General features: G+C 46.9%; 1 protein-coding gene across 1 annotated transcript; it reads left to right on the top strand.

Annotated features, from left to right (window-relative positions):
• Positions 1-1,167: 1,167 nt before the first annotated feature.
• Positions 1,168-13,761, top strand: SAXO2 (stabilizer of axonemal microtubules 2). The gene is made up of 4 exons (XM_056865932.1): positions 1,168-1,226; positions 9,166-9,345; positions 10,988-11,190; positions 12,770-13,761. The coding sequence occupies exons 1-4, from the start codon at positions 1,186-1,188 to the stop codon at positions 13,759-13,761; spliced, it is 1,416 nt and encodes a 471-aa protein (XP_056721910.1). The 5' UTR covers positions 1,168-1,185.
• Positions 13,762-15,035: the final 1,274 nt, after the last annotated feature.

The raw sequence follows: 15,035 nt of genomic DNA, 5'->3' as shown, positions 1-15,035 counted from the left end.
AAGAGTCCAGTAGCACCCTAAAGACTAACAAAAATGTTTTCTGGCAGGGTATGAGCTTTCGTGAGCCACAGCTCACTTCTTCAGATACAGCTAGCTGTATCTGAAGAAGTGAGCTGTGGCTCACGAAAGCTAGCTGTATCTGAAGTGAGCTGTGGCTCACGAAAGCTAGCTGTACCTGAAGAAGTGAGCTGTGGCTCATGAAAGCTAGCTGTACCTGAAGAAGTGAGCTGTGGCTCATGAAAGCTAGCTGTACCTGAAGAAGGGAGCTGTGGCTCATGAAAGCTCATACCCTGCCAGGAAATATTTTTGTTAGTCTTTAAGGCGCTACTGGACTCTTGCTCTTTTCTACCATAATAACAAGTAAAACAGCATACAAATATCAGCCAAAAAAGAATTAAAAAAAACAAACATGAAACAAAATGACAAATAACAAACATAAAATTACATACAATAAGCTTAAAATGCAAACACGATACGGAAAAAAAAACAATTAAACAATACACATAGGATTAAGCGCATTAAAATAAATACACAACGCAAGACTGAACAGACACAGACCTTATATAAGCCCAAATACGAAAATAAAGTGAATTAAAACCTGCGTGGAGCTGCAGGGGCGACCAAACGGCTCCCGGTGCAATCCTAACCACAGTTACTCCAGTCTAAGCACGCTGCAACCAACGCGTTGAGATTAGCTTAACTCTGTCCAGGATTGCACGGTTAGGCCCGGGCACGCCCGCCTCGTCCCTCGCCAACCGGCCCCGCTTCCCAACGCCTCGCCCGCCAAGACGGCCTCACCTCCCTGCCAGCACTTCCCCCAACTTGACTGCCCGAACCAGCGAGCGAAAGAAAGACCCAACCGCCGCTATACTCTCTCTCGCCGGGACTTCCGCCGGAAGCCCCTGTCACCGGCCCGTGCCCACGCGCGCAAGCGCAGAAAGGGAAGGGGGGCGGCGGCGCCGCGCCAGAGAGGCTCCCCCCCCGTCGCTAACGCGAGCGCGCTACGGCAGCCGGGAGGGGCCCGTCGCGGGGACTTCGCGCGGGCGCCCTAGGAGACGCCGGCCGGGGTTGCTAGGCGATGCCGGCCGGGGTTGCTAGGCGACGCGGCGCTTCCCTGGTTACGGAGCAGAGGCGAAGAGGGAGGCGAGGCGGGCAGGAGAAGCAGCAGCTGCAGCAGCCGGGAGGATGAAGCAGCCTCAGTGCCTGTGCCAGATTTGCACCTGCGGGTAAGGAAGGCCGGCCTCCCAGACCTCCAGCGGGTGGGGAACACCCCGTTCGCACGTGACGCGTGCCCGACACGCGTCTTTCCGGGGAGGGCGGCCCTCCTCCTTTGCACCCTGCGTGCGCGCTCCTAAGCACGTCCGCTCAGCTCCGTGGGCGACTGACGGAGCAAATAAACGTTTCGCTGCTTTATACTCCGCTTTGCTCTGCCCGATGGGCAGCCAAAGCGGCTTACAACATCGGCCAATTATGCAGGGGAGGTTTTGCCCTTGGATTTGCCACTGATGCAGTAAACCAGAGGTGCGTGGGGGAGAAGGAGACCCGAGACCGTTGTTTGCAAGAAGACAGTTATTTATTCGGAGCATAACCAGAGCGCTCTACCAAGTAAAAATATCATACTGGATATTTATTTATTTATTTATCCAAATTCAAGATATGACAACCCATCAACATTCAGGGTAAAGCTGATAGCACTACAGACATGGAGGCAGTATAGTAACAGTTTCACCCAGTTCTTGTTATGGTTCATTGTAACCCTCCGTGACTCTTGCCCCAATTCCTTAGCACACAGACACACGGAGATATCCCGCCCAGCAACAAGCTATTCCCTGGCTGTCCTAATACATTTCAATACATTTTACAGAAAGGAAAAGAGATTATTGCAAATCGCTACGTCAGTGGATCTTCCATAGTCAGGGGAAGTCTACCCTGCTGTGTCGCCACTCTTTAGAAGCACGTTTTCCCCATTCAAATTCTCAAAACTCAACAATAAGCCCCCATGCAGAGTTTTGAGAATTCGGATGGGGGGAAATGTGCACCGAGAGAGCGGCGAACCCAAGGCAAAACCTCCCGTGCATAAATAGCCATCGTTTCCCCCCCTTTCCCAATTTTTATCCTGACAACAATTCTTTGCAGCCTGTATGTGCGCTCCTAAGAATGTCAACTCATCTCCGTGGTTGACTGATGGATCAAATAAGTGTTTGACTATTTTATACTCTGCTTTTCTCTGCCCGATGGGGAGCCAAAGCGGCTTACAACACCGCTCTCCCCCTTTTCCAATTTTTACCCTGACAACAGTTCTCGCACACAGCAACCCTGTGAGGTAGGTCAGGCTGAGGGAGTGGGACTGGCCCACGCCAGTGGCTTCCCAGACAGAGTGGGGATTCGAACCCAGATCTCCTAGACCCTTCTTCAACTGCTTCAACATGCAGGCTAAATGCTTATGGGATGGCAGTGTTCATTTGCACAGAAATCACAGGTGAATATGTGGCACAGGGTGTTGGTCTCGCATTTATGAGACCGTGGTTCAAACCCCCAGTTGTCGTGATACTTCCTGCGTGTGTTTGGAACGGTGGTTTTCTCTCTCTCCATACCCTACTTCACAGCGTTGTGAGGATAAAATGGAGTACAGCTGCATATATTGCCCTGATCCCCTCGGAAGAAGAGTGGGATTTTTTTTAAAAATGCATTATATAAAAATATTTGTTCACAACTTATGCTAACAACGAGGGACTGGAAGATGCAATATTCCACACACACACACACACACACACACACACACACACACATATTCGCTCATCCAGTATTTGTAAACAGTCCTTGTAGTGGACAGAGGGCTTTATACAGGGAGAACTGGGCTCCAATTCCTGCTCAGCCTTACAACTGTTTCTCCAGCTAGCCTTCCCTGACCTGGATGGCCCAGGCTAGACTAATCTTGTCAGATCTCAGAAGCTAAGCAGGGTCAGCCCTGGTTAGTACTTAGATGGGAGACCACCTAGGAATACCAGGGTCGCTACGCAGAAGAAGGCAACAGCAAACCACCTCTATCAGTCTCTTGCCTTGAAAACCCTCCTGGGTTGCCCTAAGTCGACTGTGACTTGGTGGCACTTTAGAAGAAGAAGAGTTGGTTTTTATATGCCGACTTTCTCTGCCACTTAAGGCAGAATCAACTGCCTTCCCTTCCCCTCCCCACAACAGACACCCTGTGAGGTGGGTGAGGCTGAGAGCGCGTGACTGGCTCAAGGTCACCCAGCTGGCTTCATGTGGAGGAGCGGGGAAACAAATCCAGTTCACCAGATTAGCCTCCGCCGCTCATGTGGAGGGATGGGGAATCAAACCCGGTTCTCCAGATCAGACTCCACCGCTCCAAATCACTGCTCTTATCCACTACACCACACTGGCTTTTTACACACACATCTAGCCTACCTCACCCAGTTGCTGAGTGTATGGCCACGTAAGGCACTCTAAGTTCCTTGGAGGAAAGTCAGGGAAAAAATGTGGTAATGAATAAAAAACTTACTGATGCAGAAAAGGAAACCCCCAGTTTAAGTAAGGGTAGCCCAACAATGCTGGTGTTATAGAAAATGCTGTTATTTCCTCCTCACCAGCAATACATAATGTGTTGATGCTCCCCATGAGTGTACATGTATCTTTCAACACTGGCATGCGTGTGCATTTGGGGAAATGTTGGTGATGGTGCCTGGAACTACACATGAAGCTGCCTTCTACTGGATCAGACCCTTGGTCCATCAAAGTCAGTATTGTCTACTCAGACCGGCAGTGGCTTTCCAGGGTCTCAGTCAGGGGTCTTTCACATCACCTATTTGCCTGGTTCCTTTAACTGGATATGCTGGGAATTGAACCTGGGGCCTTCTGCATGCCAAGCAGCTTGTCTGCCACTGAGCCACAGCCCCTTCCCTTTGGGCAGCTGTAGCAACAGGATGCCCAGACGTGTCGTGCTGTCGTTTCCTACAACAGACGGAAAAGACCTTCAGCACTCCCCAGTTGAGACTTTAGGCACGTGCCCAGTGGTGTTTAAGGACAGCACGACTAGTTCATAATGGGCAATAGTTGCTGAGGGAAACCACAATGTGATGGGGCAGGTAGGGAGTGTTTCAATTTAAATTAAAAGATAGTCGAATAAGCACTCTGGCTTTCTTCATATGGCTCTGCATGCAGGTTCTTTTATTTATTATTTAAAACATGTGTATTTTGCCTTCCCACCAAATTAGGGCTCCCAAGGCGGAAAACAACAATTTAAAGGAGAGATGTAGATAAAGGTCCCTGGGGAGGGAATTCCAAAATGTTGGTTCCCTTTCATATAGAGGATGGTGCCGAGTTGTTTTCTGTTGCTCCAGAAGGTCGGACCAGAACCAACGGGTTGAAATTAAATCAAAAGAGTTTCCGTCTAGACATTAGGAAGAATTTTCTAATAGTTAGAGCGGTTCCTCAGTGGAACAGGCTTCCTCGGAAGGTGGTGAGCTCTCCTTCCCTGGAGGTTTTTAAGCAGAGGCTAGATGGCCACCTGTCAGCAATGCTGATTCTATGACCTTAGACAGATCATGAGAGGGAGGGCATCTTGGCCATCTTCTGGGCATGGAGTAGGGGTCACTGGGGGTGTGTGGGGGAGGTAGTTGTGAATTTCCTGTCTTGTGCAGGGGGTTGGACTAGATGACCCTGGTGATCCCTTCCAGTTCTATGATTCTATGATTCATGGCGTAAAAGGACTTAGTAGTCAACTTGGCCGCATCTCTGCTTTGGCTGTAACTGGACCAACTGCTCTGGATGCAGAGATACAGCTGAGTTCCCCCTGCTTACAGGAGCCTGTTCTATCTCCGGAAGAGTCAATTCTGTAGGCTACTACCTTCCATTCCAGTGGCAGAAACAAAGCTCCTCTAGAAGCAAGCTGTTAACACAGCCTAAAAGGGATTTTCTTGCCTGTGAAAGTAACGTGTGCCTTGAATTTTAATTCACATATGTATGTTTTAATGAACGATCTTATGTTTTCATTTGGAGGTAAGTGAGACCTTGCCTCAGAACCAGCAGCCAGAATCCAAGTGCCATGACACTAATTTCATATGCCTAGAAAGGCCTCACACAAGTCACTTCTGGTCAGAGTTACCTTTCCTTTCTCCCTTAGAAGCTCCTTGATCCATTGATCCTGAGCAGCGTAAATCTAATGTTTGAGGGATATAAGGACTGAAACAGATCTTGCCACTGACAATGTAGCCTTGGGATCCCTGTCACTTAATAAAAAAGGCATTATGTCAGAGACAGAGGCATTAGATTTATATGTTAGAAGGGGAGAGATATAATGTGATCGAAGTTCCTCATAAAAGCGGCATTCCAAGAGGGCAGGAGCTAATGAATCAGTAGAGCCAGAAGAGCAAGGACAGGTCCTGCCTGGGTGTGGTATATTCAAAATCCTGCCCTGCATAACCATAGAGGGGTTAGCATTCAGGTGGTATTCTAGGCAGAGTTACATCCTTTGAAGCACATGGAGTTCAGTGGATTAAGAAAGGTATGACTGTTTCAGATTGTACCACCGCTCTTCTTTTTCTTTTAACACGGAGTTTCAAAGGCAGCTTAGGACATGGGATGATTTTCACCTGTACAATGAGGTTGGGTGGTGGTTTTTTAAAATGCATTGCGTGAAGCCAAGCAGCCTTTTGATTCCTAGCCAATGTAAACTTTGGGCGATGGGACACTGGAAGAGGACTGAGGAACTTCAAGCCGAACGAATATGTTTCCAAGCTGTTCTACCCTGACACACTCCTACAAACAAATGGGTTTTAAAAAAAATAAACATCACCAACGATTTTGCAGTCAAGAAACTCTCAAGTAGTTATTGATTTAGGCAGCGTGTTGAATTTGCTTTGCTTTTGCTACAGCGCTGCACAGTTCCTGTTTCGGTGTGGGGGGGTGCTGGTTACCTGGGGAGCCGAGCCTCTCCCACAATGGGGTTTCCAAGGGGAAAGGAACAACGGAAAAACACCCAGTGGGAACACTTTCTTTGCTTTTAAGGACAGGGATGACCACACTTCTCCAAACATTTCAGCTTTTTTATTTAGCGTGTGCCTTACGGATATCCGTGGCACAACGTTTGTGGTCAATTGTTTATTTACGGCCCTTTGTCAATGGTTTATTTATGGCCCTTTGTGTTTAAAAGACTGTACTGTTTCATTTAATGTTAGCATTTACTTGGCAACTGTTAAGTGTGTCATGCACACACATTTTTTTTTTCTGCACGGCGCATTCCTTCATAATCTACTCAGGTTGTGTTCTTATGGCTCTGATATTCAGAGTACAGCAGTTTACCACAATCCAATGCACGCATGTGCACACCCCACATGCAATCATACTGTGTAGATGTTCCCAGCAGGAGCTAGGCAATAACTGCTGGACGGAGCATCTACTGAGTTTACTGGTCTGGCCACAACAGTCCAGTCATCGAACAGTGGGCTGGAGGTGAGTGGTAGTGGACGGGACAAAGAAAACTGACAGCAATATTACACAGGAGGAAAAAGCCGACTCAAAATCGGCTTCCAGAAAAAAATTGGGGTAAAAGTAGTCTGAAAAGAACCAGAAAAAAAGTGGGGGACAAAAAACCCAACGTGAAAGCTAAAGGCACAGAAATGCATGTGGAAATCAGGGGATAAACTAAAGCAGTACGGGGCCAGAACCCCCCACGTGGAAAAGCCCTGTGTCTTGTCTGATTCCAAACACTGACCGACTACCTGGAGGCCATTCTTCCTGGCCGCAAATTATTGTGGGGGAGTGTGTTTCCCCCCCTCTGAAACCTGATAGTAAATAGAGTGATTCATGTCAAGATTCAAATACCATGCAGTGAAGAAGAAGAGTTGGTTTTTATATGCCGATTTTCTCTATCACTTGAGACTCAAACCGGCTTATAATCGCCTTCCCCTCCCCACAACAGACACACTGTGAGGTAGGTGGGGCTGAGAGAGCTGTGACTAGCCCAAGGTCACCCAGCCGGCTTCGTGTGTAGGAGTGGGGGAAGCAAATCCAGTTCACCAGATTAGCCTCCGCCGCTCATGTGGAGGAGTGGGGAACCAAACCCGGTTCTCCAAATCAGAGTCCACCGTTCCAAACCACCGCTCTTAACCACGCTGGTGTGCATTTCTGGGAAATCCTGGTTAGTCAGGCTGGTGTCAGACATGACTAACCTGGTGAATGAAACTATCACATTCAAATAATGGCAGAACTGTAGTGCAGTGGAAAGGAAGAGCTAAAGATGAGAATTAAAAACCTGTTTTCAGAGAAAAGCTTTCCAGAAGGTATAGAAGTGAAAAAGGAGAAGAGAGAGAGAGAGAGAAAGAGAGAAAGAAAAAGCCAGGGAGAATAATGACTGGTGGCCGTCCTGATGTCACAATCCATCAGGTTCCAAGCAATAAACCTCATCTCCTGACAACCGCCGCAGACGGAAAAGGAGGTGAGACAGTCTGACAGATTTCTGTTTTAACATTTTGGTATTCAGTGAACTTTTAAGATGCTTCCCTTTTAAGAGGTTCCAGAAAGATGTTGGAGACAAGTGATCCCAAGGGGCCTTAAGCTCTAGTTGGCCAGTTGTGGCCTGAACCAACCTTCAAGCAGCAGCTGGATTTTATCCAGGGTACGCGGGAGGGCTACCGATCTCCGGTCCCACCAAGGCTTCAGTGAGGGGGAATGCAGTCGCTTTGTCCTGCACCCTTGATCTACAGGAGCTTTGAACTGGGCTCTTCTGTTGACGGCTCTGCAGACCGCCTTTATATGCCGTTCCTCAGCCCCACCTTCCTCTCAAGAGGTTTGGAAATGGCTCAGGTGACCCTAGGTCCTAAGTTCTTTCCTATTGCAACTGGGGTTGAGTCAAGCTCCTCTGCCAAGAACCGCCGCGGGTCCTCCCTGCCCCCCTTAAGAGGAGCACCCGCGAGATGCCGGTTTAGAACAGGTACGCCGTTACTGTTCCACAGGGACTAACTTGCATGGTCCCCTAATCCACCCCCCCTGGCAGGGGTAAAAAGAAATAAAAGGGCCGCGCCAGTAACAGGAAATAAAAACAAGGCCAAGGCCAGTGGTGCAAAACACATAAAAAGGTTTTATACAGAATTTATGCTCATAACTACTGCAATAATAACAGATTCCCCTGAAGAAGCCCCCCCTGGGTGAAACGCATAGGCAATTTTTTATTCTGAATAATGTAAAATATTTTTATGCGTATTTTGCACCATCGGCCTTGGCCTTATTTTTATTTCCCGTTGACAGGGGTGACATCCTTAATTTCCATCCAAGTAAACCTACCATGTTCCAGTTAAAACATTAATAATTCTTGGTTTTATGGAGAAGCGTATGGTTGGCAATACAGGCCGTGTTTTCAACAGAAGGGATGCTAGAGGGTCAACCTACTCCAGGGAATCTGCTTCTCCCGCCTTTTGGTTCCTTTATATATAGGAGTATGAAAATAATTAATTTTGGATTGTTTATACAGCTCTCTCGCTCTCCATCCATCCATCCATAACTATCTATCCATCTATCCATCCATCCATCCATCCTTCTTTTAGTCTAAGTGTGTCACTATTCAGAGCCGAATTGGCTGTGTGAGCAGTATGATTGATAGATAGATAGATAGATAGATAGATAGATAGATAGATAGCAGTATCCATCCATCCATCCATCCTTCTTTTAGTCTAAGTGTGTCACTATTCAGAGCTGAATTGGCTGTGTGAGCAATATCATTGATATGCTATCTATCCATCTATCCCTCTATCCCTCTATCTATCCATCCTTTTAGTCTAAGTGTGACTATTCAGAGCCGAATTGGCTGTGCGAGCAGTATCATTGAAGTATATACAGGAGTAAATACTTGCTGACAGGTTAATCTTGTTGATGTCATTTATCTTTTTAGTAGCTACACTGAATTTCCGTGAGAGAGGTCTCAGTAGCCATAAATCCTACTGAATCCTCCAAGGAGTTTTTCTGCTTGTCAGCATTGGGGAACAGAGGTCATTTGAGAAGCAGCGGGCCTCCAGAAAGACAGGGGCAATAGAGACACTGTTTTTGCTCTAGCAGAAACGTTTACTAAGGCAATCAAAAGCTTTACCGAGGAATTCACTTTGCTTATAAGCAGTTTGTGATCTTTTGTGTACGCATGTGCTTGTTCCACCTCAGGCGACATCGTTGCCCTCACAATCCCACTCGGATTTATGACCATGGAGGAGATTCTTGCGTCATGACGGAATACGTAGACAAATACCCTCAGTATGGAAACGTTCCTCCCCGCCAGAGCCTCAAGCCCAAACAGGAGTTCCAAAAACATGGAGGGAAAATGGAAGGAATCACAACTTTCAGGTAAATACTGCCCTGATAGATAGAAGTTTGGTACCCCCCCTCGAAATAATAATTTGGCATCATCTAAGAGCCCCATAGTGCAGAGTGGTAAGCTGCAATATTGCAGTCCAAGCTCTGCTCACGACCTGAGTTCGATCCCAACGGAAGCTGGCTTCAAGTAGCAGGCTCAAGATTGACTCAGCCTTCCATCCTTCTGAGGTCAGTAAAATGAGTACCCAGCTTGCTAGGGGTAAAAGGAAGATGACTGGGGAAGGCACTGGCAAACCACCCCGTAGAAACAAAGTCTGCCTAGGAAACGTCAGGATGTGACATCACCCCATGGGTCAGGAATGACCCGGTGCTTGCACAGGGGGACCTTTACCTTTTAAGAGCCAACAGGCCTGACCTGGATGGCCCAGGCTAGCTCAATCCTGTCAGATGCTGGAAGTTAAGCAGGGTTGGCTCTGGTTAGTACTTAGATGGGAGAATACCAAGGAAGTCCAAAATTGCTACTCAGAGACAGGCAATGGCAACCCACCTCTGCTCGGCTCGTGCTTTGAAATCTCGATGAGATCACCATAGTTGGCTGCAACTTGATGCCACTTGCCACTACTGAGAGCCAACAGAACTATTACATGGCTAATGAATAAAGTAAAGGTGCAAGCACCGGGTCATTACTGACCCACGGGGTGATGTCACATCTCGACGTTTACTAGGCAGACTGTGTTTATGGGGTGGTTTGCCATTGCCTTCCGCAGTTGTCTACACTTTACCCCCATCAAGCGGGGTACTCATTTTACCAACCTCGGAAGGATGGAAGGCTGAGTCAACCTTGAGCCATCTGTGTGTGTGTTAAGTGCCGTCAAGTCGCTTCTGACTCACGGCGACCCTATGAATGAAAGTCCTCCAAAATGTCCTGTCTTTGACAGCTTTGCTCAGATCTTGCAGATTGAGGGCTGTGGCCTCCTTTATTCAGTCCATCTCTTGTTGGGTCTTCCTCTTTTCCTGCTGCCCTCAACTTTTCCTAGCATGACGGTCTTTTCCAGTGACTCTTGTCTTCTCATAATGTGACCAAAATACGACAGCCTCAGTTTAGTCATTTTAGCTTCTAAGGTCAGTTCAGGCTTGATTTGATCTATAACCCACTGATTTGTGTGTTTTTTTGGCAGTCCACGGTATCCGTAACACTCTCCTCCAACACCACATTTCTAAGGAATCTACTTTCTTCCTATCAGCTTTCTTCAATGTCCAGCTTTCACACCCATACATAGTAATAGGGAATACGATGGCATGAATTAACTTGATCTTGGTGGCCAGTGACACATCCTTACACTTCAGAATCTTTTCTAGCTCCTTCATGGCTGCCCTTCCCAGTCTCAATCTCCTTCTGATTTCTTGGCTGCAGTCTCCCTTTTGGTTGATGATGGAGCCAAGGAATAGAAAGTCCTCAACAATTTCAGTTTCCTCATTGCCAACCTTAAAGTTGTGTAAGTCTCCTGTAGCCATTACTACAGCCATCTACCTGAACCCAAATTCCGCCAGGATCAAACTCAGACCTTTCAAATAATTGAACTTTTTTTTAAAATACTTTGACTTACTTGTGTTAACTACTGTTGCAGGTTTTGGTTCTTTAAATTCTGTTCTTTGTCCTCTCCCACTCTAGGTCTGACTACCTTCCATACGATGTGGCGAATCGGCCCGTTCGGGCGCAAGAGGAATACATGCCAGCCACCGGAGATATGGACCTGGGAACGACTTACAGGAGAGATTATAACGCTCACAAAATACAACCGGTGATCTTAGTAAAACCTTTAGACAGGAAACATGTCGAAGGAGGGAAGCTAGATACGATACCCACGTACCAAGGTAATAGCAGGTGCTGCTTTTGCAGAGAGAAGCGGTTGCTGGCTTGACTGTTGTCTCTGGGTCGGCATGATTTGCCCAGATCTGCCTCTTGGTCGTGGTTAAGTATGGTGCAACTCTCGTCCAACATCGTCTTTAGGCTCCAAGGCAAAAGCAAAATGTCCTGTTGCGTCGTCGGGCAGATCTACACTATAGACTTTAAAAGGTAAAAGGAGTCCCCCTGTGCAAGCACCGGGTCATTCCTGACCCATGGGGTGATGGAATGGTTTTTAAAACCAGTTAAGTCTATAGGGTAAGGAGCCCCGTGGCGCAGAGTGGTAAGCTGCAATACTGCAGTCAAAAGCTCCGCTTACGACCTGAGTTCGATCCCAACGGAAGTCAGTTTCAGGTAGCCGGCTCAAGGTTGACTCAGCCTTCCGTCCTTCCGAGGTCGGTAAAATGAGTACCCAGCTTGCTAGGAGTAAAGGGAAGATGACTGGGGAAGGCACTGGCAAACCACCCCATAAAAACAAAATCTGCCTAGTAAACTCACATCCTGACGTTTACTAGGCAGATTTTGTTTTTATGGGGTGGTTTGCCAGTGCCTTCCCCAGTCATCTTCCCTTTACTCCTAGCAAGCTGGGTACTCATTTTACCGACCTCGGAAGGACGGAAGGCTGAGTCAACCTTGAGCCAGCTACCTGAAACCGACTTCCGTTGGGATCGAACTCAGGTCGTAAGCGGAGCTTTTGACTGCAGTATTGCAGCTTACCACTCTGCGCCACGGGGCTCCTTACCCTATAGACTTAACTGGTTTTAAAAACCATTCCTTCTTTTCAGTGAACCATGAGAATTTGCAGTTGTGTTTATGTGTATATGGGGAGGGGGCATAGGCATTGGGGGGATGCTAGGAAACTCTCCGCTCCCTCCAACTACAGTTCCTGGGATTCATTGGGGAGGGGGAATCATTCCAGTGAAACTGGTGTAAAACAGCAGCTTTGTTTGTCATGTAAACGTGTCCTCTCTTTCTGGCTCGCAGTGTTTGGAAGAAGAAGAAGAGATGGTTTTTAAATGCTGACTTTCTCTACCACTTCAGGCAGAATTAAACCGGCTTACACTCACCTTCCCTTCCCCTCCCACAACAGACACCCTGTGGGATAGGTGGGGCTGAGAGAGCTCTTAATAGAACTGTGACTAGCCCAAGGTCACCCAGCTGGCTTCATGTGGAGGAGTGGGGAAACCAACCCGGTTCACCAGATTAGTGTCCGCCGCTCATGTGGAGGAGTGGGGAATTGATCCCGGTTCTCCAGATTAGAGTCCACTGCTCCAAACCACCGCTCTTAACCACTACACCACGCTGGCTCTCAAATAGTCATCAAATAGATGTCTATCGAGGCTATCCATAGCTACTACATGAGCAGGCTTGTTCAGTATGGCTCGAGGGGTGTAATAAAGATTGACCGACAGACATTAGCAGGTTGGATATAGTTTGTGTAGAGTGTCACGACCTTGATAGAGGCTATTAACATGATCTATGACCTTGATAGAGGGTATTAACAGCCCGGTCAAAATTCAGTTATTAAATATTGTTTTTATCTTAAAGCTGACTATAGAGCCTGGGGGATTCAAAGAAGGGAGCCTCATAAAACGGACAACATCTACCATCCCCCCATTGAGAAATTTGGGAACAGCACTACATTTCAAGATGATTTTTTCCCTAAGGAGCTCACTCCCCGAAAAAGTTTTAAGCCTATTGCAAGGACCAGGCTTTCTGACCAACCTTTTACTAGCATCACGAGCCACCGCGACGATTATGTCGCTCATCAGCTCGGGCCAAAGTGGGTGAGATCGAAAGAAGAGTACAGGCCGAACAGCCAGCCCTTTGAAGACGTCACAACCCACCGGTGTGATTTTAGAGGGCTTGTGGGGGAACTTCCGCACAGCTTCAAGCCTGAATACACCAAAATAGAATCAAAGGCTCGTTTTAACGGAGTGACGGAATTCCATGATAGCTTTCCACCGTGGGCCGTTTCCTTACCTGAAGTCCACAAAGCGAAAGAATACGTCCCACCTGCAGGCAACATGGACTTGAACACTACATCCCACCTGGATTACGTTGAACATGAAGTCCACCCACTTGTCCTCATGAGACCGTTAGAAACAAGCAGGAAGAATAATGCCCCCTTCCAAGGGAACACAACCATGAAGGATGACTTTCAAGCTTGGGATACCAGTCGGCGAGATATGATCAGGAGACCCCAGGAAATGCAAAAGCCTTCTGGGAAATTTGACAATATGACCACTTTCAGAGCTCACTACATACCACACAGTATCGTCCCGACTCAAAGCTGTAAACCTTTAAAGATGGCTGTTTCTAGTTCAGCACCTTTTGAAGCAGGAACCATGTACCGTACAGCATATACTCCAAAGATGCAGGCCATCTGCCCGGCTACTTATCCATCTCCTCCAGGATACGTTTTTGTCAGCACTGATTCTCGTGGCCACAAGTTCTTCCGCAGAGCTACGCCAGAGATCAATAAGATTGACCATGCAAATGGTAATCATGTTCCAAAGGAAATAGCAGTTGAATCATAACTCATAATTACAGTAGTTTGCATATTCTTGTACATGTATGCGGAAAACTATCATTGAACAGGAAAACTGTTAAAGCAACTAAACAGTCTAAAATCAGTTCACTAAGATTTTTTTTAAAATTGGAAATCTACATTTTTACAAGACTGGTGAAGATTTAATTATTAGTAAAATGTGTGTCAATGTTTCTCTGGAATCTCTTTTCTTAAACTGCATCTTCTGACACCTTTCAATAGGATGCTTCCTTTGATGATTTGAATTAAATTGCACACTTACCTTAATCTACAGCAAACACAATTCTCTCAGCCTGCTTCCTCAGAAACGCACAGGAGCTGAAGTAACACACTTGGCATGTATGCGCTCCTGGTTTTAAATCCTTGGCATTTCCAATTACAGGATGTCATGTAGTAGCACTGGGAAAGACCTCTACCCATAAGCATGGAGAGTCACTTCTAGCAGTAGGCAGAGATGTCTTGGGTCCTTGTCACCCGGGGGGGGGGGGAGAAATGATTTGATATCAAGTTGTATACTATTATTCACAATACGATTTTTTAAAACTTTGGCTTTGTTTAATTAAGTCTTGGGCTTAGTTAGTGCCTGTGGAACGGAGCAAGCACTAGCTGCAGTTGGTTCTCGTCGTTTTCCGTACAATCTGACCTGACCACTGTGTTATCTTGTATTCTCTACTTTAGGGAAAGCCACTGTGTAACCGAAGTATTATGTAATCTCATTTACTGTATTGCAAATCACCAGATTCAGAGACTCAGATCAGGCACTAAATGTTATTAAAGAAAGCACAAAGCAAATCAGGAGGGGCAAGAAAGACGACAAAGAAAGGCTTCTGCCTATGGTGTCCCTAGGACTCTCACAGGACAAACCGACACCAAAGCCTGCTTGCTCTCTTCTTTGTCCTATGTAAATTTAGTGTTCTGGAAGTGGGGGGGAATCAATTAAAATGTATGATATTATTTATGTTTCCTGTTTGGTTTTCTAAGTGTTAAACTGGAGTTCGGCCGCTGTGCCCTAGGAACACTGCTTTCTGCAGGCGCATTTTCAGCGTACAGACACAGTGTGTGCTTAAGGGTTTCTTTCATAGCCACAAGAGGGGTCCTCCGTCCAATCTGAGAACATGGTCTCAGGATTGTTTTCTTTGCCTTCTATCAGTAAATGACTCTCCAAGAATTTATTTGCTTGGTCCCCGTTAGCGCAAGTCTGGTTCACATGTACACATCGACCACGTGACGACCGGCAACATTCGCTTGGATAAATGCCTCACG

Source organism: Euleptes europaea, chromosome 20 (assembly GCF_029931775.1).
Source record: "Euleptes europaea isolate rEulEur1 chromosome 20, rEulEur1.hap1, whole genome shotgun sequence".
Taxonomy (NCBI): Eukaryota; Metazoa; Chordata; class Lepidosauria; order Squamata; family Sphaerodactylidae; genus Euleptes; species Euleptes europaea.
This window is presented reverse-complemented; position numbering and strand designations above follow the sequence as displayed.

Excerpts from the sequence above, each read along its gene's own strand:
- SAXO2 (XM_056865932.1), top strand. The coding sequence starts at position 1,186 with ATGAAGCAGCCTCAGTGCCTGTGCCAGATTTGCACCTGCGG. Across the intron at positions 9,346-10,987 it reads GAAGGAATCACAACTTTCAG|GTCTGACTACCTTCCATACG; the intron begins GTAAATACTGCC and ends CTCCCACTCTAG. Across the intron at positions 11,191-12,769 it reads TACGATACCCACGTACCAAG|CTGACTATAGAGCCTGGGGG; the intron begins GTAATAGCAGGT and ends TTTATCTTAAAG.